Here is a 22,671-nt window from a genome sequence, read left to right on the forward strand (position 1 = left end):
ACAGATGGCTAAGGTTTCAGTAGGGGAACATTTTGTAAGTAGTGACTACAATTCCGTACGTTTCAGGGTACTTTCGGACAGGGATGAGGGTAACCCTCACATTAAGGTGCTAAACTGGGGAAAGGCAAATTACGATAACATTAGACAGGAATTGAAGAATTTGGATTGGGTGCGGCTGTTGAATAGTAAATCAACATCAGGCATGTGGGAGTCTTTCAAGCGACAGTTGATTAGGATTCAGGAAAGTCTAGTTCCTGAGAGAATGAAGGATAAGTATGGGAAATTTAGGTAGACTTTGAGAATGAGGGATATTGCGAACTTCGTCAGAAAGAAAAAGGAGACTTTTGTATGGTCTACAAGGGTGGGGACTGTCAAAACCGTTGAGGAGTGTAAAGAAAGTAGGAAGGTACTTAAGCGGGAAATTAGGAGGGGTCAAGAAAAATCATTGACAAGTAGGATTAAGGTGAATCATAAAGATTTTTATTCATATGTAAAAAGCAAGAGCATGGCCGGGGAAAGGATTGGACGACTTAAGGACAGTGGGGGGAATCTATGTGTTGAGCCAGAGGAAATGGGAGAGATACTAAATGAGTACTTTGCATCAGTGTTCACAGAAGAGAAGGACTTTGTGGAAGACGATTCTTGCGTAGGGTGTGTGGACAGACTGGGTCATGCTGACATCAGAAAGGAGGATGTATTCGGTGTTTTAAATAACATTCAGGTAGATAAGTCTCCTGGGCCTGATGGATTTATCCCAGAATACCGAGGGAAGCAAGTCGGGAAATTGCTGGGGCCTTGATTAACACTTTTGCATCCTCATTGGCTGCAGGTGAGGTCCCAGAGGACTGGAGAATAGCTACTGGTGGCAAGATGGATGCAGAACTGGCTCGGTCACAGAGGCAGAGGGTAGCAGTAGAAGGGTGTTTTTCTGAATGGAAGGATGTGACTAGTGGTGTTCCACAGGGATCTGTGCTGGGGCCTCTGTTGTTTGTCGTAGACATAAACAATTTGGACGAAAATATAGCTGGCCTGGTTAGTAAGTTCACGGATGACACCAAGGTTGGTGGAGTGGCAGATAGTGTTGAGGATTGTCAAAGGATGCAGAAGGACATAGATAAGTTGGAGACTTGGGCAGAGAAAATGGCAAATGGAGTTAAACCCGGACAAATGTGAGGTAATGAATTTTGATAGATCTAACATTGAAGCGAAATATACAGTAAATAGCAGAACTCTTAAGAATTTGAGAAGTCAGAGAGATCTGGGCGTACAGGCCACAGATCTTTGAAAGTGGTAACACAAGTGGACAAAGTAGTCAAGAAAACACATGGAATGCTTGCCTTCATTGGATGGGGCTTCGAGTATAAAAACTGGCAAGGCATGCTACAGCTGTATGGAATATTGGTAAGGCCACACTTGGAATATTGCGCACAATTCTGGTCGCCACGCTACCAGAAGGATGTTGTGGCTTTGGATAGAGTGCAGAAGCTGTTTACCAGGATGTTGCCTGGTCTGGAGGATGTTAGCTATGTGGAGAGGCTGAATAGACTTGGACTGTTTTCATTAGAACGATGGAGATTGAGGGGGGCAACCTGATAGAAGTCTACAAGATTATGAGGGGCATAGAGTGGATGGGCAGGCACTCATTCCCAGGATGGAGTGGTCAGTCACCAGGAGGTATAGATTTAAGATCAGTGGGGCAAAGCTTAGGAGGAGGTGTGCGAGGCAGATTTTTTTTTTTACGCAGAGGGTGGTGAGCCTGAAACGTGTTGCCAGGGGAGGTTATGGAAGCAGATACATTAACGGCGTTCAAAGGGCATCTTGACAAACACATGGATAGGATGGGCACAAGTAATAATAATAATTGTTTATTGTCACAAGTAGGCTTCAATGAAAGCCCCTAGTCGCCACATTCCGGCACCTATTGGGGAAGCCGGTACGGGAATTGAACCAACACTGCTGCCTTGTTCTGCACTACAAGCCAGCTGTTTAGCCCACTGTGCTCAACCAGCCCTCTAAGTGCTGAGGGTTTTGGCCAAGGTTGGTATCATGACCAGCACAGGCTTGGAGGGCCGAAGGGCCTGTTCTAGCATTGTTCGTTGTTCAATAGTGTTCTGAGTGCGGCCGATGACACATTTTGTTCACTGTTGCCCATGGGCAGGGTTGCCACATTCCACTGGTTTCCATCCATGCAGTTTTTTCCTTACCACAGATCTTCAACCCCCGCCCCCAAGTAAAGCAATGGAAAGTGAAGTAAGGAGCATGCTGATTGCACACAACATTGACTGCGAGAGCTGTGCACTCACTCTGCCTTACATTTTGATTTTAACATTTGAAGTTGATAACAATTCTATTAATACATGATGATTAAACATTTTCTGTAACCTGTTATAAAATATCCAGTGTGTCTTCAATCTTATTCCTGGATCTTGTCCAATTTTAATCTTGTGACCCAATGAGATAAAGAAGGGCCACTAATGCGGCCCACACACTAACCTAGGTTTCCCATCACTGATTTACACACTGTCCGATTGTCCAGTCCGGTGTGGGTTACTTAATTGGACGGCGTGAGAGCAGGAGGGTTATTGAAGGATCGAGGAAATGTGGAGAGTTGAATTGGGCTTGTTGAGTCATAGGGCATACAAATTGAGAGCCGAAAGTTGGGGACAAGAATTGCTGGGATTTTAAAGGCCACAAAAGTGTTCAGCAGAGTAGGATTAGATAACATATGGTATTAAAGGGTGTCGGAAGTGATTAGGAGAGTGGTAGTCAACAGGATATGATATTAAAGGTGTGGGAAGTGATCAAGAGATGGAGTTAGACAGGATATGATATTAAAGAGCAGCACAGTGGCGCAGTGGTTAGCACTGGGACTACGGCGCTGAGGACCCGCGTTCGAAATCCGGCCTACGGCTGTGAGAACCTTGGTTCGAAATCCAGCCCTGGGTCTCTGTCCATGTGGAGTTTGCATATTCTCTCCATATCTGCCTGGGTTTCACCCCCACGACCCAAAGATGTGTCGGTTAGGTGGACTGGCCATGCTAAATTGCCCTTAATTGGAAAAAAAATAATTGGAAAGACTAAATTTATTTTTAAAAAAGGATAAGATATTAAATGGTGTGGAAAGTGATCAGGAGATGGGATTAGACGGGATATGATATTAAATGGTGTGAGAAATTATCAGGGGTTGAGATTAGACAGGATATGATATTAAACGGTGTGAGAAATTATCAGGGGTTGAGATTAGACAGGGCATGTTATTAAACGGTGTGAGAAGTGATCAGGGGATGGGATTAGACAGGATGTGATATTAAATGGTGTGGGAAGTGATCATCAGATGAGATTAGACAGGATATGATATTAAATGGTGTGGGAAGTGATCAGGAGATGGGATTAGACAGGATATGATATTAAACGGTGTGAGAAGTGATCAGCAGATGAGATTAGACAGGATATGATATTAAAGTCTGTTGGAAGTGAGAAGGAGAATGGGATAAAACAGGATTTGATATTAAAGAGTGTGGAAGTGAGCAGGAGAATGGGATTAGACAGTGGATGGAAAATTAACGTGTATGGGAAGTTAATGGAAGAATGAAGCAAGACTGATACGGATATTAGTGAATGAGGAGTGTGCGTGAGAGAGGATTTAGTCTGGGATCTGATATTACAGTGTATGAGGAGAGAGCAGGGAAGAGCGATTTGACTAAACAATGAATGTAGGCAGTGAATATTGCACATATCATATTTATATTGAAGCATTTCCGAGCGCAACTTGATCAATGCAGACAATTTAAATATCATTGTACCTTTTGCAATTACTACTTTGAAATGTCTGTATTTTTTTTTTGATTGGTCACAGTAAGTGCCTAAGAGTGTAGCATGACCGATGTGGAACCTCTGATATCATTTGAGTTTTCTGTGCTGGCCATTTAGAAATCTTTGCAATGTTCTTTCATATATTTTAGGAATAAAGTTTTTTTTTACAACCAAACAAGCAAGCTGAGACTGAATAGGATATTATGGGACATGAGAAGTGAACAGGAGAGAGGGTTTAGCCTGGATGGGTTAAGAAAGTCAATAGGGAGAGGGGAGATTATTGTGGAACGTTTAGGAGGAGGGAGAGATTAGACAATATGGAATATTAAAAAGGTCTGGGGAACGAGGTGGGACATGGGATGCGACATATTGCGGCATTATCAGATTTTTATTCTCAGTTCAAGTTGCAAAGGACCTTTATGGATTGCTTGTAGTGAACAATAAACCGGTTTGTTTAGTTGCATTTCATAACTAGTTTCATTTTCTGCAAATACAACAATAACAAGAAATCTCTGACGTTGTGCAGAGATCCTGGTCCAAACGACATTGTGATTAATATCTGTCAGACACAGGAATCACGTCTTCTGGGAACACACACTGGGTTATTGATAACATCTCAGATTTACCGGGAACTCTCCAGAAAAAGGTAATTGTTGAAGAAAAAATCTGTGGACATTTTACAGATTCCAAACCCTTCAAGCAACATAACATTTTTAAAATTCCCTCACAATCTGAAATCTCATAATTACTAAACCCAGCACAACCCTGAATGACAATGAAGGACCAGAATTCAGATTTTGATCAAAGCTTCTGGGCTTGTGTCTCTCGTAACTATATTTTTGTGTCTGCATGTGTGTGTGTGTTTGCGCGTCTGAATGTGTGTCTGTGCGTATCCGAGTCTCTGAATAATGTATGTTGTTACTGTATGTGTACGTATGTTACTGTGTGGGTGTATGAGAGCCTGTGTGTGCATTCGTAAATGGGTTTGTCTGTGTGTTTCTGTCTATGGGTGTGTCTCTATGTAATGATGTGTGTGGTGAATGTAACTCTGTAATTCACACTGTGATATATATATGAGGCCGTACGATTGTAAGCGCAGTTGCGTTGCCCGACCACTAGGGGGAGTAGCTCTGGGAATGCTTCGGAGTTTGTACAGGGCTCCACCCTTGGCTCCGCCCACGGCTCCTCCCCCTGGAGTGCTGTATAAATATCGATGCCCAGAGCCAGCCGACCAGTTCATCGAGAGTTCAACGTGTAACAGGCTGGCTCTGTAGTAAGTAGATTAAAACCACTGTTCATATCTCAAAGCACGTGCCTAGTGAATTGATGGTCTCATCAATGTGTATGTGCGTTTGTGTCAGTGATGATTTCTCAGTGTGTGTGAGTGCACCAGGGTCTAGGTAGGGATGTGTGTGCAAAACAAGTCGACAAATTTGGTTATCTGCACCTGGTTGCTTCTGTGCATGAGTGTAAGTGTGTGTGTGTATCTACATGTACATTTGTGTGTCTATGTGTGTATCTGCGGATCTTACGACCCAGCCGCTGGCAAATCCCCTACATGGGTTTCATGGTGACGAGGAATGCGTTCAACGGGAAACCCTGTTGGCAACGGGGGGAAGGGAAGATCCGCTGCAGGCCTGCGGCGAGCTGTTCTCCGCTATTGCAGAACGTATCGCTGAAGGGGGAGGAAAATCATGCGCCTGTATTATGTAAGCATGTTTGTTTGTGTGCATGTTTTTGTCAATGACTGTGTGTGTGTTGTATGTGTGCATACAAATGCATGTATTTGTGTCTGAGTGTGTTTGTGTGTGTGAGCGTATGTGCATATCTCCAATTTTTGATTTCCTGGAGTCTGCATCATTGATGTTGATTTCTCTGGGCCCTGATTGATTATTGATATATAATAACCTGATAGTTAATGGGCTGCTTCCATTCCTTCTCCCTCTCTTTCACAATGCTCAGTTGCAGCTGAAATATAAACAGAAGATGCTGGAAACATTCAGCAGGTCAGGCAGTAAAATGTAAAGGGACAAAGGGGTGAAAGATATTTTGCAGGTCAGTGAAAAGCCAAACTGAAGGGGAGGAAGGCCAGTTGTCATTCCCCAGTGAGGCAGCTCTGCATTGCTGAGGCAAACCAAATTCATTCCAAAGCCATTCACTAGCACAGATCAAAAATCAGGATGAAACTTTCAGCTCGATGATCAAAGTCGTTTTCCAACTCAGTTGGCTGGTACCTCTCGGTATCCCATTAAATTATTCCCTTTCCCCTGCAACTTACTGTGCATGAACAGAAGAAGACTCAGACACACACAGGCTACACAGTATCATACCCAGCGGTCAAGCTCCTTGCTCCCAGCTGCTCTATCAACGGCCGCTTTCCTGGCTCCCAGGATTCCTGCTGGCGCCGGGGCCCATGGTCACGGGCCGCGCTGCGGGATCCCGGGCCCACGCTCACGGGCCGCGCTGCGGGATCCCAGGCCCACGCTCACGGGCCCAGCAGCTGGCTCACAGGTCCATTCGCACGGGCCCAGCAACTGGCTCCCAGGTGCACTCGCACGGGCCCAGCAAATGGCTCCCAGGCCCACGCTCACGGGCCCAGCAGCTGGCTCCCAGGTCCACTCACACTGGCCCAGCAGCTGGCTCCCAGGTCCATTCGCACGGGCCCAGCAGCTGGCTCCCAGGTCCATTCGCACGGGCCCAGCAGCTGCCTCACATGTCCATTCGCACGGGCCCAGCAGCTGCCTCACAGGTCCATTCGCACGGGCCCAGCAGCTGGCTCCCAGGTCCATTCGCACGGGCCCAGCAGCTGGCTCACAGGTCCACTCGCACGGGACCAGCTACTGGCTCCCAGGTGCACTCACACGGGCCAAGCAGCAGGCTCCCAGGTGCACTCACACGGTCCAAGCAGCAGGCTCCCGGGCCCCACTGCTGGCTCCCAGGCCCCTCTCCAGAGCCCCGCTGCTGTCTCCCAGGCCCATTCTCCAGGCCCACGCTCCTGGCTCCAAGATCCAGTCTCACCGGCTGTGGTCCAGGCTCCAAGGTCCAGTCTCACCGGCCACTGTCCTTGCTCCAGGTCAGGCCTCACAGGCCACTTTCCTGGCTCCAAGTCCAGTCTTGCAATCCATATCCTTGCGTTCAGGCCCAGTCCCACACGTTTTGTTCCAGTCTCACTGGCACAGTCTCACTGCACATTCCACCATAGCTGGTCCAGTCCAACAGGCCATAATACAGGCAGGCTGGTGCAATTCCATTGGAACTGTTCAAGGCTCGCAGGCCAATCTCATAGGTCAGGTTCCAAGTTCACAGGTCCAATCTGACAGGCCATATTATGGTTTTCATGGTTATTCATGAAGGCCCACCTTCTCAACCTTGCCTCTCACCCAAGGTGTGGTGACTTTCAATTTAAACCACCACCAGTCAGCTCTCCCCCTCAAAGGGGAAAGCAGCCTATAGTCATCTGGAACTATAGTGACTTTACCTTATTTATTACAGTTTGCTTGACCCAATCCTACTGGAGTTTCCCTGCCTCACGGGTCCAGACTCACAGGCCATGTTGTAGCATCACAGGCCCCGCTTCGTAGGTCATGCTGACGCATAACAGGCCCTGTTGCAGCATCATAGGTTGATTTTCACAGGCCTGCTGATTCTCACAAGCCGTGTTCCAGTTCAGAGGCACAGTCTCGCAGGCCATTTTAAACCCTCATGCTCAGTTTCGCAGGTTATATTCCGACGAGATGAGACGAGAGAAGAGAGTAATCGAGGCTTCAATACGCAGAGATGTGGAGCCTCCCGCAGTTGCTGCCGAAATGGCTGCAGCTCAGAGAGCCCACACATTTATACTCTGCTTACTGGGCGGGATCTACCCCCGTACCTGTAGTACAGGGGCCTTACCATAATACCCTCGTATGCAGTACACACAATACAACAGTGGTGTCTACCACATTCACCTCCTGTTAAAAAAATGTCCAGCGGGGGTGGTAAAACTATTTCCATACAGGTTGTTAAAAATTTAAGAAAGAGGTTACAAATTTAGACAGTCGGTGATGCACGATCAATTGCACAAAGACAAAAGTTGAATACAACTGAGGCTTTATTACACAAAGATGTGTGGCCTCCTACAGCAGCTGGCGAAATGGCTTCTGTACGGGGAGCACACATATTTATACTCTGCCTACTGGGCGGAGCCAGCAGGCAGGGACTACCCCCCTATCTGTAGTACAGGGCCTTACTACACCTCTCCTAATATATATAACAGTGGTGATTACCACATTCACCCCCTGTTAAAGTTGAGTCCGGCGTGGGTGGCGGAGAACTATGTACAGAACAAGTTTTAATATACAAAGGCAAAAAAAGTTTTGGAGTCCAGTACAAGGTGCTTTAACAGTGCCGAACCGACTACAGGTTCGAGGCCTTGATCTGACGTTGGGAATGATGCAGTGGTGGCGGCGATTCCGGTGTCGGTCTGGTCCTCGGTGACTCCGGGAGCATGCCGAAATCCTCCTCATCCTCGGGCTTGGGCAGGGGGAGGACTGATGGTCCCGGGGGGGGGGGGGGGGGGGGTTTGCTGCTGGGTATGCCGGGGGAGGGTGGCTCCGGGCTGGAGGGGTGTGTGTGCGGGGAACCTGCTGGTGTCAGGTCCCTGAGGGAGACAGTATCCTGGCAGCCGTTGGGGTACGCTACGTAGGCATACTAGGGATTAGCATGGAGTAACTGCACCCTTTCCACCAACAGGTCCGCCTTGTGGAGTCATACGTGCTTATGGAGGAGTACGGGTCCTGGAGCTGTGACCAAATTGACAGCGACACCCCAGAGGTGGACTGCCTGGGGAAGGCAAAGAGATGTTCATGGGGTGTGCTGTTAGTCAAAGTGCATCGGAGCGACCGAATGGAGTGCAGTGCATCGGGGAGGACCTCTTGCCAGCGGGAGGCTGGGAGATTTCTGGACCATAGGGCCAGCTGGACGGCCCTTCAGACCGTCCCATTCTCCCTCTCCACCTGTCCATTTCCTCGGGGGTTATAGCTGGTCGTCCTGCTCGAGGCGATACCCTTGTGGAGCAGGAACTGTCGCAGCTCATCACTCATGAATGAGGATCTCCTGTCACTGTGGATGTAGGCGGGGAGTCCGAACAAAGCGAAAATGGTGTTGAGGGCTTTGATGACGGTGGCAGACGTCATGTCGAGGCATGGGATGGCGAAGGGGAACCTGGAGTAGTCATCGACCACACATCGACCAGATATACTCATCGACCACACTGAGGAAATACGTGTTCCGGTCGGCGGAGGGTAGGGGCCCTTTGAAGTCCACGCTGAGGCGTTCAAAGGGGCGGGAGTCCTTCACCAGGCGCGCACGGTTCGGCTGGTAGAAGTGCGGTTTGCATTCCACACAGACCTGGCAGTCTCTGGTGATGGCCCTGACTTTCTCGACGGAGTAGGGCAGATTGCGGGCCTTAATGAAGTAGCACAACCACGTGACTCCTGGGTGACAAAGGTTGTCGTAGAGAGTCCGGAGACAGTCCACCTGTGCGCTGACACATGTACCTCAGGATAGGGCATCGTGGGACCCGTTGTGCTTACCGGGCCGATACAAAATCTCGCAGTTGTAGGTGGAGAGCTCGATCCTCCACCTCAAGATTTTATTGTTTTTGATCTTGCCCCGTTGTGTGTTGTTAAACATGAAGGCTACCGACCGTTGGTCTGTGAGGAGAGTGAATCTCCTGCCAGCCAGGTAATGCCTCCAATGCCGTACAGCTTCAACGATGGCCTGGGCCTCTTTTTCGACGGAGGAGTGCCGAATTTCGGAGGCATGAAGGGTTTGTGAAAAGAATGCCATGGGCCTGCCTGCCTGGTTGAGGGTGGCAGCTAGAGCGACGTCTGATGCGTCGCTCTCTACTTGAAAGGGGAGGGTCTCGTCGACCGCATGCGTCGCGGCCTTGGCGATGTCGGCCTTGATACGGTTGAAGGCCTGGTGAGCCTCGGCCATTAGTGGGAAAATGGTGGTGTGAATGAGTGGGCGGGCCTTGTCTGCATAGTTAGGGATCCACTGGGCGTGGTACGAGAAGAACCTAGGCTTCGTTTCAGGGCCTTCGGGCAGTGGGGAAGAGGGAGTTCCATGAGGGAGTGCACACGATCAATCTCAGGCCCTAGAACTCCGTTCTGAACCACATAGCCGAGGATGGCTAATTGGTCTGTGCTGAACACACACTTCTCCTTGCTGTAGGTTAGGTTAAGGAATTTGGCTTGTGTGGAGGAATTTGGAAAGGTTAATGTTGTGGTCCTGCTGGTCGTGGCCGCAGATGGTGACGTTATGCAGGTATAGGAAAGTGGCCCGCAGTCCGTACCAGTCAACCGTACCGGTCCATCTCCCCCGTTGGAAGACCAAGACCCCGTTAGTGACGCCGAAGGGAACCCTAAGGAAATGGTAAAGGTGGCCATCCGCCTCAAACGCGGTGTACGGGCGGTCCACCTTGCAAATGGGGAGCTGGTGGTAGGCAGATTTCAGGTCCACTGTCGAGAAGGCCCGGTACTGTGGAATCTGATTGACCATATCAGATATGCAAGGGAGGGGGTACGCGCCAAGCTGTGTGTACCGATTGACGGTCTGACTGTCGTCGACGATCATCCTGTTTTTCTCCCCAGTTTTCACCACTACCACTTGGGCTCGCCAGGGGCTGTTGCTGGCCTCGATAATACCTTCCCGCAGTAGCCGCTGGACCTCAGACCTGACGAAGGTCCTGTCCTGGGCACTGTACCGTCTGCTCCTGGTGGCGACGGGTTTGCAATCCGGGGTGAGGTTCGCAAACAGGGAAGGTGGGTAGACCTTAAGGGTCGTGTGGCTGTATACATTAAGGGGTTGTAGGGGCCCGCCAAATTTCAGGGTTAAGCTCTGGAGGTTGCACTGGAAGTCCAGGTAGAGTAACAAGGCAGCGCAGAGGTTGGGGAGGACGTGCAGGCGGAAGCTGCTGGACTCTACGCCCTGGATGGTGAGGGTGGCGGTGCAGTACCCTCGGATCGCCACGGAATGGGACCCGGAGGCCATGGAGATTCTCTGGTTAGTGGGGTGTACCGTGAGGGAGCAGTGCCTTACCGTATAGGGGTGAATGAAGCTCTCAGTGCTCCCGGAGTCCAGAAGGCAGGATATCTTGTGCCTGTCGACCCCCAGTATGCCTATGTAGCATACCCTGACGGCCGCCAAGATACTGTCTCTCTCAGGGACCTGGCACCAGCAGGTTCCACACACGCACACCCTCCCCAGCCCGGCACCACCCTCCCCTCCCCTGGCACACCCAGCAGCAACCCCCCACAGGACCATTCGCCCTCCCCCTGCCCATGCCCGAGAATGAAGAGGATTTCAGCACGCTCCCGGAGTCACCAAGGACCCGACCGACGACAGAATCGCCGCCACCACTGCGTCGCTCCCAACGTCAGATCAAGGCTCCGAACCGGCTAAACCTGTAATTGGTTCTGGACTCAAAATTTATCTCTCTGTATATTAAACTTGTTCTGTATATAGTTCTCCACCACCCCCGCCAGACTCAATTTTAACAGGGGGTGAATGTGGTAATCACCACTGTTGTATATATTAGGAGAAGTGTGGTAAGGCCCTGTCGCCGACGCGGTTGCGAGGTTGTGCTGTCGGGACTGGTTGATCGTGACGGAGACCAGACATGGCTGGTCGGGGTTGCAGGCGATGAGCGGCCCGATAAGGTGCCCGAGGAGCAGAGGTCCTGACACGGGTGTGGTAGTAACCACTGCTGTACTTTTTAGGGCATGTATGGTAAGACCCTGTACTACACGTATGGGGGTAGTCGCTGCCTGGTGGCTCCGCCCAGTGGGTGGAGTATAAATATGTGTGCTCCTCGTACAGGAGCCATTTCGGCAGCTGCTATAGGAGGCCACACATCTTAGTATAACAAAGCCTCAGTTGCATTCAACTCTTGTCTTTGTGCAATTGATCGTGCATCAGCGGGGAAGATGGCAGCGCCCATAGGCCGCACATGTGAGGCGAGCAAGATGGCACTGCCCACAGGCCACACATGTTGTGAGGGGAGCAAGGTGGCGGCGCCCACGGGCCGCACGTGGTCTGAGGCGAGGAAGATGACACCGCCCATGGGCCGCACAAGGTCCGAGGCAAGGAAGATGGCGGCGCCCCCCTGTCGCATATGGGGGGTGCCAGGGCAACAGCGGTGACCGAGCGGGCCTGGCACACAGCAGCAAAATGTTTTTCTGTGTTTCTTACCGCAGGCCTTGCAGAGTGCGCTCCGTGTCGGGCAGCGTTGTCGAGGGTGTTTTGACTGTCCGCAAGAAGTAGCGCTTGGGTCCCCCGGGGTTGTTTGGCTGCCACGCGGCGCAGGCCTGGGGTTGGCTGGGGGAGGTCACTGATGCCCAGGAGGGGTGGGCCGTGTGGTCGGGGGCATAAGCCTGTATATTGCGTGAGGCAACTGTGAGCTAGAGCACTAGTTTCATGGTCGCTGAGAGATCGAGGGTAACTCCTTCTAAGAGTCGTTGGCGGATGTAGGCCGACCCTATGTCTGTAACGAATGCGTCTCTAAGTAGCAGGTCAGAATGTTCAACGGCCGAAACAGCTTGGCAATCGCAGCCTTTCACTCGGAGGGCAGGGCACGCCAGAAATCTTCCACAGACTCATCGGGGAGTTGATGCCGCGTGGAGAGGAAGTGCCTGGTGTAGATTTTGTTGGTCTGCTGAGTGTAGTTCTCCTTCAGTAGCCCCATGATTTTTCAGCGATGTGTTGGGGTGAGATGGTGCCTATTTTCCCTTTATCCTTGTTACGTTCTCTCCATCTCTCTCCATCTTTATCATCCTCTAACTCCTTGTGTATTGTCTTTTATCCCTCTATTACATGCATTCCAACAGAGGGCCGATGTGAGAAGTAACTGAGGTGGAGTTTGGGAGAAGTTGGCTCACTCACCACAACTAAGAAGGTGATAGCGGAGGACCGGGTGTCAAAGAACGATAAAGCCACAAACATTATATTACTGTCATGCTTCTTCTCCTCCTCCTCAAACCAAAGAGATAGATAATTGTTTGTGGCAGCAGAGCATCATCTTGGTCAGTAAAGATGGCAGGGTCTCTTGGAAAGCTTGTGATGTGCCATGTGTGAAAAGCCTTGCTAATATCCATGCACACCACATCCACCACACTACCTGCATCAACCCTTCTTGTCACTTCCTCAAAGAAGTTGATCAAATTTGTGAGGCCAGACCTTCCTTAAACAAATCCATGCTGACTATCCCTGACTAGTCTAAGCCTTTCTATGTGACAGTTAATCCTATTTCTCAGGACTGATTCTACTAATTTGCCTACTACTGATGCAAGACTAAACTGGCCTATAATTTCTTGGCATTTTGTTTGGTCCCATTTTAAACAATGGCACTATGTTTGTCTTTCTCCAGTCCTCTTGTACCTCCCCAGTGTCCAGTGAGGATTGGAAAAGTATCCTCAGAGCATCTGCTATCTCCTCCTTGAACTCCTTCATTAGCCTTGGAAACAATCCATCTGGCCCTGGCAATTTATTACTTTCAAGAATTCTAATCCTTCAAGCACTTCCTCTCACTTTATGATTATCCCATCCAGTATTTCACAGTGTTCATCCTGGACTACTATATCGGCATCATCCATTTCGTTTGTAAATACGGAGACAAAATCATCATTTAAGACACTTCCCACAGCCTCAGCATCTGCACACTTTTTAATTTAACTAACCATTTTCCATTAATATATTGGTAAAACATCTTTTGGTTTTCATTAACTTTACTTGCTCATCTTTTTTCATGTCCTATCTTCCCTTTTTGACTTTGTCCACTTTCTCTATTCGTCTCGGCTATCTGCAGTGCTTAGTTCTTTGAGCCTATCATTCGCTTTCTTTTTCTGTTTGATCTTCCCCTATATTCCTCCAGACAACTAGACAGATCTGGCAGTACCACTCTTATTTTTGGACGGGACATGTCTACTTTGCACATTTAGTATCTCTCCTATTAGTGCTTCCCACTGGTTTTCCATAGATTTATCCTCTAGCAGTGCTGGCCAGTCCCCCTCAGCCAAGTCCCTTCTCATTTCTACAAAATCTATCTTCCCCCAACATTTGTACTCCTGCTTTATCTCTGTCCTTTCCCATTGTGATCACTATCCCTGATATGGTCACCAACCGTCACTTCACTCACCTGGTGACACGGTGACACAGTGGTTAGCACTGTTGCCTCACAGCGTCAGGGATCCTGGTTCGATTCCCGCCTTGGGTCACTGTCTGTGCAGAGTTTGCATGTTCTCCCTGTGTCTGCGTGGGTTTTCTCCGGGTGCCCCGGTTTCCTCCCACAAGTCTCGAAAGAAGTGCTGTTAGGTAATTAGGACATTCTGAATTCTCCCTCAGTGTACCTGAACAGGTGCCGGAGTGTGGCGACTAGGGAGATTTTCACAATAACTTAATTGCAGTGTTAATGTAAGCCTACTGGTGACACTAATCAAGATTATTGTTATAATTTGATTAATATCCAATACATTTTGACCTTGCTTCAGATATACTTCAGAACAGCCTCAGATCTTGATGGTAGGGAATTCTGAAAATTCACCAACCTGCGAGGCGACATGGTGCTGCAGTGGTTAGCACTGCTGTCTCACAGTGCTGTGGACCCAGGTTCAAACCCTGCTCGGGTCACTGTTCATGTGGAGTTTTCACATTCTCCTCGTGTTTGTGTGGGTCTCACCTCCAGGGTAGGTGGATTGGCAGCGCTAAATTGCCCTTAATTGGAAAAATAATGAATTGCGTACTTTAAACTAAACAAAAAAGAAAGATTTGCCACCCTGTGAGTGAAGAAATTCTCCTCATCTGAGTCCTAATTGGACGCCCCTTGTGCTGAGGCCGTGGCCCCTCATTCCCCCAGCCCGGGGGGAACCTTTTCTTCATATCTCACCCATAATGTGCTGAGGAGCATTCCTGCCAGATGAAAATCTCCCAGGGAGAATTAATCTGTGACCTGAGCGGCTGGGGGTGGTGGGGGGAGGGGGGGGGGGGGGGGGGGGGGTGTTCACTCTTCATGCAGCTCAATCCCCCAAAGAGTTAGTTATGTCCGTTGGTTTGGAAGCACCCCTGGAGTTGGGAGTGCCAGAAATGCTCGACACGCCCCCTTCAGCGTTCCACCGAGATTGTTAGAGTAGACCTTTTGCCTCGGCGCATTAAGATATTGCAGGAAAACAATACAAAGTTAAGAATTCCACACTGTGCTCATCTGTAGTCATAAGCGACAAATTACCTGCTCAATTTCTTACATTTCCAGCTGAGGGTAATATGTATACTGCATCACTCTCTACCACTCCTCAGGACTGAGCCTTATTCCCACCTCTGTAGGTGCCCTTTTTGTTCCTTGGTGCATCATTAACAAAACTTTAAATGGTATTGTTCACTCCACCCCTACTCACCACCTTTGTGATTGATAATTCTCTGAATTCTGGTGACAGGCAAATCAAGCTTCCATTCGGGAGCATGGTTGCCTGGGCATTTTCCTAAAGCTGTAAGTAAAGTAAAGTCACCATAGGGAGATTTACTGGTGGTGATGCTACCCAAGGATCACCACACCACAGGTGGGTGCAAGATTGAGAAGGCGGGGTCGTCATGAATAACCTCAGATGATACGGGAATTGAATCTGCTCTGTTGACCTAGTTCGGTATCACAAACCAGTTGTCCAGCCGACTGATCTAAATCAAGCTGATATCTTCACTGAATCACAGAATTGTCACAGGGCAGAAGGAGGCCATTTGGCCTTCCATGTTTTCACTGCTTCTCAAAACGAGCGTCGTGAATTAATGCCATTTCCCAGTAGCCCTACACACTGTTTCGATTCTGTTCAAGTAATCATCACCTAATGCCATCTTGCATGTCTCACTTGAATGTACCTCCACCATGTTATGTTTCCACTCCTGGTAGCATGTTATATTACCATGGTAATATGTTGTATTCTTTGTCCTTTCTTCCAGAATAATCCTATGCAGTGTTGACAAAGAATATACAATCAAACGATTGAAACAAAACTAATTCATTATTACACTACTAATTAAATGAAGTTTGCACACTCTACTGAGCTACAAATAATAATTATGTGATATTGAATCTGTCCTACAGTACTCAATAATCTAGTCACTAACTACACTATGATCAAACCTCGTGCTAACTCTATTTACTCTACTCTTATGCTTTCACCGTGTTTTCTCTGTATGCTACTCCCAGAATTCCCTCAGAGTCTGACTTAAATACAGAGAAGTAGTATCGCCCTCTCGTGTTTGATTTACACAGATGGAATTATTAACCCTTCGCTGACCTGACTATATACATATCATTACATTCTTTTTTCTTCCCTATTTATTTTCTATTATCAAAGGAAAAAATGTATAATATCGGTACACAACACAAGATATGTATATGAATTTAACATGTAGGTGAAAAAATATTAATAATTAAATAGTCCAACAGGTATGATTCACAAATTGAGTCTGTCCGGCTTCCTTTTATTCCTGGTTGACCTTCTTAAACCACGAAGGGGAGAGTCAGAAACATCTTTTTGAATCTTCAATAACCTTGGAAGATATCACCATATTGTTAAAGAGACTTTCACGTAGTTGTATATCTGGAAAAATCTTGTTAGATGGTTTGATTTTCAAAAGTGCTCGATTACGTTGAACAATTAAACCTACGTTCTTTTGAATGATATAGGAGCATGGTGCTGTTTGACGAATAACTTTGGCAATGGCAGACCAATCCTCCATCAGGGATTTGAATCCTGACTTCATCCCCTGGATTCAGTGTTTCCAGTGTAGTTGCACGTTGATTGTATTATTGTCGTTGTACATCTTGTTGACGTTGCATCTTTTTAATTACGGGTAGATGATCTGGATCAGATAGTCTAACGGATGGAAGACCGCTCACAACACCCATGAGCGGAACAAGACGGGAGGGGGTTCGCCCATCCTGCGACCCCTCACCACTTTTGAGCAGAGGGCCCTGGACCTTGTTGGAGGATCTGCTACTCGGGAGATCGCGCAATGCGAGGTTGGCGGAGCTGTAACAAGTGAGACAACCCTGCATGACAAACACCCCCCCCCCTCCCCCATCCTCTGTCCCTTCACACACCCTGCCCACTTGGACACCTCCCCCATCCTCTGTCCCTTCACACACCCTGCCCACTTGGACACCTCCCCCATCCTCTGTCCCTTCACACACCCTGCCCCCTGGGATACCTCCCCCATCCTCTGTCCCTTCACACACCCTGCCCACTGGGATACCTCCCCCATCCTCTGTCCCTTCACACCCTGCCCACTGGGACCGTCTAGCGCCCGGCCGAGCGTCTCTAAATAACCCGTTTCATTCTCTTCCCCAGGACGTGATGCCGAACGACCAGGGCTGTCTGGCTCCAGACGGACACAGGCATCTGCCCCCACCTCATCCAGGGCCGCACGACAGAGGGTGCCTGATCAGCGGGGAGTCCCATCCTCCCCAACAGAATCTGTGGAGCAGGACGCCCAGAGGGCGGCGACACCACTGCTGTACCTGCTCAGCGGGCCGATGACATCGAGGAGGCGTCTACCCAAGATAACCTCGAGATTGCGGCACAGCTTTCTCCCACACCATCCACCATCCCAGAGACACTCACCCCGGCTGGCCAATTTAGTGATGAGGCCCCTGGGTCACAGTCTGGGTCGCACATCACAGCTGAGCAGGTACAGCAGGTGGAGGTCGGAGCAGCCGAGGGACCGGACTGGTGGAGGCCAGGCCAGGCCCAGCATCCAGCTGGCTCCCAGACGTTTTCTGAGTTCCGGGACTTTCTCAACCCACCCGCACAGCCGATGCATCAAGAAACCCAGGGACACAATGACGGGATGAGGGCTGTCTTCCAGACTTTGCAGGCGCTGTTAGAGGAGTTGAACCGCGTCCAGGAGCAGGGAGTGGTGCCGCTCATGGCAGAAACCCAGGCCGACACCGCACGGGTGGCATCCGCGGTGGAGGCAATGGGTGAAAAGGTTTCGGCCATGGGTCAGGTTATGCAAGACGTTGGGCTTCACGTGCAGGCGTCATCCTCGGCCCTGGACAGGTTTGCCCTCTCACAGGCAGTAATGTGCCAGAGCCAAAACGACATTGCCGGCGCGTTGCGGGCCTTGGCCGAGTCTTAGCAGGTCATGGGCCAGTCGCAGCAGTCAGTCGCGGAGAGCATCAACCGCCTGACACACGTGCTGGATGGTGTTGTGCACTAACAGGTTGAGGTCGCACAGTCCCTGGCAGGAATGTCTAACTCCCTGGACTCCGTCTCTGCAAACCTTCGGATCCTGGTGGATACCGTTGCAGGCCTCCAGGACTGGCAGCGCCAGGTGTCGGTGGCGCGACGGGGCACCTCCCCACTCGCACCTCTGTCCCAAAGTGAGGCCCGGGGGCCACCGGGCTCCCCGAGGGAGGAGGAGGTTACGGGGCCCGTCCCATTAACTCCATCACGGGACGTCCCGGAATTCTCGGACTCCCCCCGTCCCATCCCTGGTGCATCGGGTGGGCAGCAGGCAGAGCAGGGTGGCACAACGTCACCCGAGACGCCCGCAGAGCAGCTTGGCCCATCAAGGCCGGGTCGCCCCAGGAAACGCTTGCCGAAGGAGAAACTAGTCGAAGGGGGCGATTCGCAGCAGTCCTCCTCCCCTCCTGCTGTATCATCTGGGGACTCACGTAGACATAGTGTTAGGACCCGTAAGGCAACAAAGATAGACACTGAGTAAGTTGGCACGGGTGAAGGGCACAGTTTTTTTGTAGGGGCTAGGGCACCTGTAAATGTTTGTTCACATTAAACGCACTGTTCCACCTTACTTGTAATACCGTGTGATTGTTCCACAGCCACAGGATTCGTGATGGTGACCGAGTGTCGCTGGGGTTGACGAGTGGTGAAACTTCGGTGCTGGGTGTGCAGTCCCCCACCCCCTCCCACAGCTAGCCCACGCGGGCATGTGATAGAGTGTCCGTGACAATCTCAGCGGCCACCAAGGTGGATGGTTCAGCTATTGCCATAGGTCAGACTCTCTCTAACGATTCTGAGCTCACAGCTATTCGCAGAGCGGGCTGTCATCATTCCACGTGGCACTGATCACACCCGCTGACACAGCCATCAATGTTGTACCATACCGTCTGGACCCAGTGGTAAGGGTGATGTCTAAGTGGAGCAGTGTACACTGAGAGGGGGTTGGGGTGGGGGGGGGGGGGGGGGGGGGGGGGGGGGGGGGCTGTGGTGGTGGCAGTTGTGTGTTGACCCTCTGCATGACTAGCGATGCAGGTGATGGTTTGGTGTTCAGCGGGGACGTCACTTGCGACGCGTGAACCGTGCTGCCACCAAGGCGTCGCGTGCCCGCCGGGTCCGTCGTGCCGCCTCCTGGACATCACCAGCACCTGGGTCGTGTCTGCGTGCTGTGCCCGCCACTCCGCCAGCCTCCTCCTCCTCCTCCTCCCTCCTCCTCCTCCTCCTCCTCTGTGCTGGCACCACTGCCACTGGCTTCTCCCTCCGCCTCCTGCAGCAGGTCATCTCCCCTCTGCATCGCGATGTTGTGCTGCGCACAGCAGGCCACAACAATGCGAGCGACCCTGTCGGGCTGGTACTGCAGGGCCCCTCCGGAGCGGTCCAGGCACCTGAATCTCATCTTCAGGAGGCCAAGGCAGCGCTCCACCACATCCCTGGTTGCTGCATGGGCCTCGTTGTATCGGGTTTCCACAGTGGTCTGAGGCCTCCGTATAGGCGTCATCAGCCAAGACCTCAGCGGATAACCCCTGAAGCCTAGCAACCAGCCCCTCAGCCGGGGGGGACATCCCTCAAACATCGCAGGGATGAATGACTGCGCCAGTATGTAGGAGTCATGAACACTCCCTGGGAACCTTGCACAGACGTTCATGATCCTCATGTGGGGGTCGCATACCACCTGGATATTCATGGAGTATGTCCTTCTTCTGTTTGTGAACACGTCCCTGTCCCCTGCAGGCGGGCGCATGGGGAAGTGAACACAATCGATTGACCCCTGCACCCTCGGTATCCCGGCCACGCTGGCAAATCCACGAGCTCGTGAGTCTTGAGTTGCTTGGTCCTCGGGAAAGGTGATGTAGCGGTTCGCGATGGCATAGAGGGCGTAGGTCACATTCCGGATACACCTGTGCACCGATGACTGGGAGATCCCGGAGAGGTCCCCGCTCGGAGACTGGAAGGAGCCGGTCGCATAGAAGTTAAGAGCGACTGTCACCTTGATGGCAACCGGGATCGCGTGTCCTCCCCCCGTTCCACGTGGGGCGAGGTGCACCACAAGGTGACAGATATGTATCACTGTCCGCCTGCGCAGCCGGAGTCTCCTCCTGCAGGTGATGTCCGTCATTGTTAGGAAAGAGATCCGGGCACGGTACACCCTCGGCCTTGGTCGTCGCCTCTGGCGCCGTGGCTGCACCCTCACTCTCTCCTCCTCCCCCTCCTCCTCCTCCCCCCCCATGCTGCTCGACGACTGGCAACTCCTCGGCCCTCCCCTCTGCTGCTGCAGATGGCCCTGCATCCACTGCAGGTTGTGGCTGTGGATGCTGCTGCATCTCCAAATGCAGTGCAGCGGCCCCAACCACTGCGCAGAACATAGCCGTTCTGTTCACAGACATTGTGCTAACCTACAGAAGGGTGGTGGGGGGCAGAGAAACGGGACATTTTCGACGGAGGTTAGTCGACACCTCAGCAGCCGCCAGCCACGGGATACCTGTGTGCTCCGGTGGCCTGGTCGCGCTGCTGACATGTGGGCAGCCTAACCCCTGGTCACTTTCTGCATCCAACGGGCAGTTAACTACATTCTCTTCACCGGTGCTCCAGTGGCCTGTGTCGGTAAGCCACAGGGCAACCAGCGGCCGTGTACTCATGACCGGCACACCATGGCATGGTGGCAGACAGTTTGTAACCGGGGTTGGACGGGTCACTCGCTCACTCTCTCCCTACCCCCCCCCCACACCCACTCCCCTCCCCCCTCCGTCTCCCCCACTCCCCCCTCTGTCTCCCCCACTCCCCCTCCGTCTCCCCCACTCCCCCCTCCGTCTCCCCCACTCCCCCCTCCGTCTCCCCCACTCCCCCCTCCGTCTCTCCCACTCCCCCCTTCGTCTCCCACACTCCCCCCTCCGTCTCCCCCACTCCCCCCTCCGTCACCCACACTCCCCCCCTCTGTCTCCCACACTCCCCCCTCCGTCTCCCACACTCCCCCCCCCCCATCTCTGGACCCCCTCCCATTCTCGGGGATGCCTTCCCCGTTGTGGCCAGACTCCAGCAGTCCGCTGAGTGGTGCGCTCACCTCCTCGAAGCTCTCGTCAGCCAGCACGACTGGTTGACGAACTTGAAAAGCAGGTGTGTTGGCCAGCGTGAAAACAGTGCGTGACGACGTCGGGACTTCGGCCCATCTGGGCCGGAGAATAGCGGGGGGGGGGGGGGGGGGGGGGGGCAAAAAGTAGCGATTCTGGTCGTGTCGGGGGCGGGTTCGAGGCCTTTGCCGGGAATGCTGACGTTTAGTTTGTGCGGGGTTCGGAGAATAGCGGGAGGGCGTCGGACCAGCATCGCCGTGAAAATTTGCGCGGCCAGCTATTCTCCGAACCGGCGTGAGTGCGGAGAATCGCGCCCCATGTCTCCCAAAGACTTCTTTTGTAGCCTTTATAACAGATTGAGAAGTTAGGTCTGACAACTTTATGACTTCAGGATAATGTGAAAAGTAGTTTATGATGAACACGTAATCACAAACCTTGAAATGAAACAAATCCAATTCATACTTTTGACCATGGAGTTTTCTCCAACACATGTGATAGAAATTTTCTTTGCATTGTACAGGTTGGTATTTTTGACATGTTTCACACTTGAGTATCAGTTTTGTGATGTCTCGGCTGATACCTGGCCAATAAACAGTTTGTCTTGCTCTTCCCTGGCCTTGTATCAGTTTCAGAATCATGGGTCTAAGTGACAAAGGAATCACATGGATATAGTCGAAGTAACAATCCATCAACTACTGTTCGTTCAGCTTGTTTGTTTCTATCCTTGGAGCAATGTCCTTTTGGCCAACCATTGTTTAGATGGTCTATGACAAAGTAACATTGAATCTTTCTTTGTTTCATCACGGACGAGTTTCCGTTTGTCTGATGCAGGTAAGGTTTCAGCTCAAAGCTGCATTCGAGCTTCTATGGCTGAATAAATTCAGGTGGTTACTCTTCTGAATTAACAGAATATGATAACGCGTCAGCAATTATCAATTCCTTTCCTGGAGTATATACTAGTCGAAAGTCGTATCTACGTTGCTTCATCAGGATACGCTGTAACCTTCAAATCCTTGTGAATGATGTGAACAAGTGGTCTGTCATCAGTCTCGACTGTAAATGTAGGATGACCATATACATAATCGTGAAACTTGAGATTTCCTGTTAGTAAATCTAAGCATTCCTTTTCTATTTGGACATACTGTTGTTCAGTAGGTGTCATTGTTCTTGAAGCATAGGCAATTGGTAATCATAAAGAATTGTCATCTCTCTGTGGAAGAACTGCGCCAATTACAGTTTGACTTGCATCCGTTGAGATTTTTGTTTCTTTGTCAGGGTCAAATAAAGAAAGAAGAGGTGCAGTAGTCAGCTGTGACTTCAGATCAATTCATTCTTTTTAATGAGTGTTAATCCATGCAAATGTGGTGGACTTTTTGATGGGATGTCACAAAGAAATTGTTCTGGATGAGAGGCTAGGAATGAACTTTCCCAGAAAATTCATAACACGTAAGAATCTCAACACAGCTTTCTTGCCCTCTGGGACTTTCATTTTCTGTACGGCAGCAATCTTGGCATTGTCA

General features: G+C 50.7%; 1 protein-coding gene across 1 annotated transcript in view; it reads right to left on the reverse strand.

Moving 5' to 3' along the window:
• The window catches only part of LOC119974281 (leucine-rich repeat extensin-like protein 3), a gene marked incomplete at its 3' end in the record, with an annotated part of 31,171 nt that extends 8,858 nt beyond the window's left edge, over positions 1 to 22,313 (reverse strand). The window contains 1 exon segment of the mRNA XM_038813053.1: positions 22,129 to 22,313. Coding sequence (XP_038668981.1) covers positions 22,129 to 22,313 — 185 coding nt within the window.
• Between the last annotated feature and the right edge of the window lie 358 nt (positions 22,314 to 22,671).

The sequence above is a fragment of the Scyliorhinus canicula genome, chromosome 12 (genome assembly GCF_902713615.1).
Source record: "Scyliorhinus canicula chromosome 12, sScyCan1.1, whole genome shotgun sequence".
Lineage (NCBI taxonomy): Eukaryota > Metazoa > Chordata > Chondrichthyes > Carcharhiniformes > Scyliorhinidae > Scyliorhinus > Scyliorhinus canicula.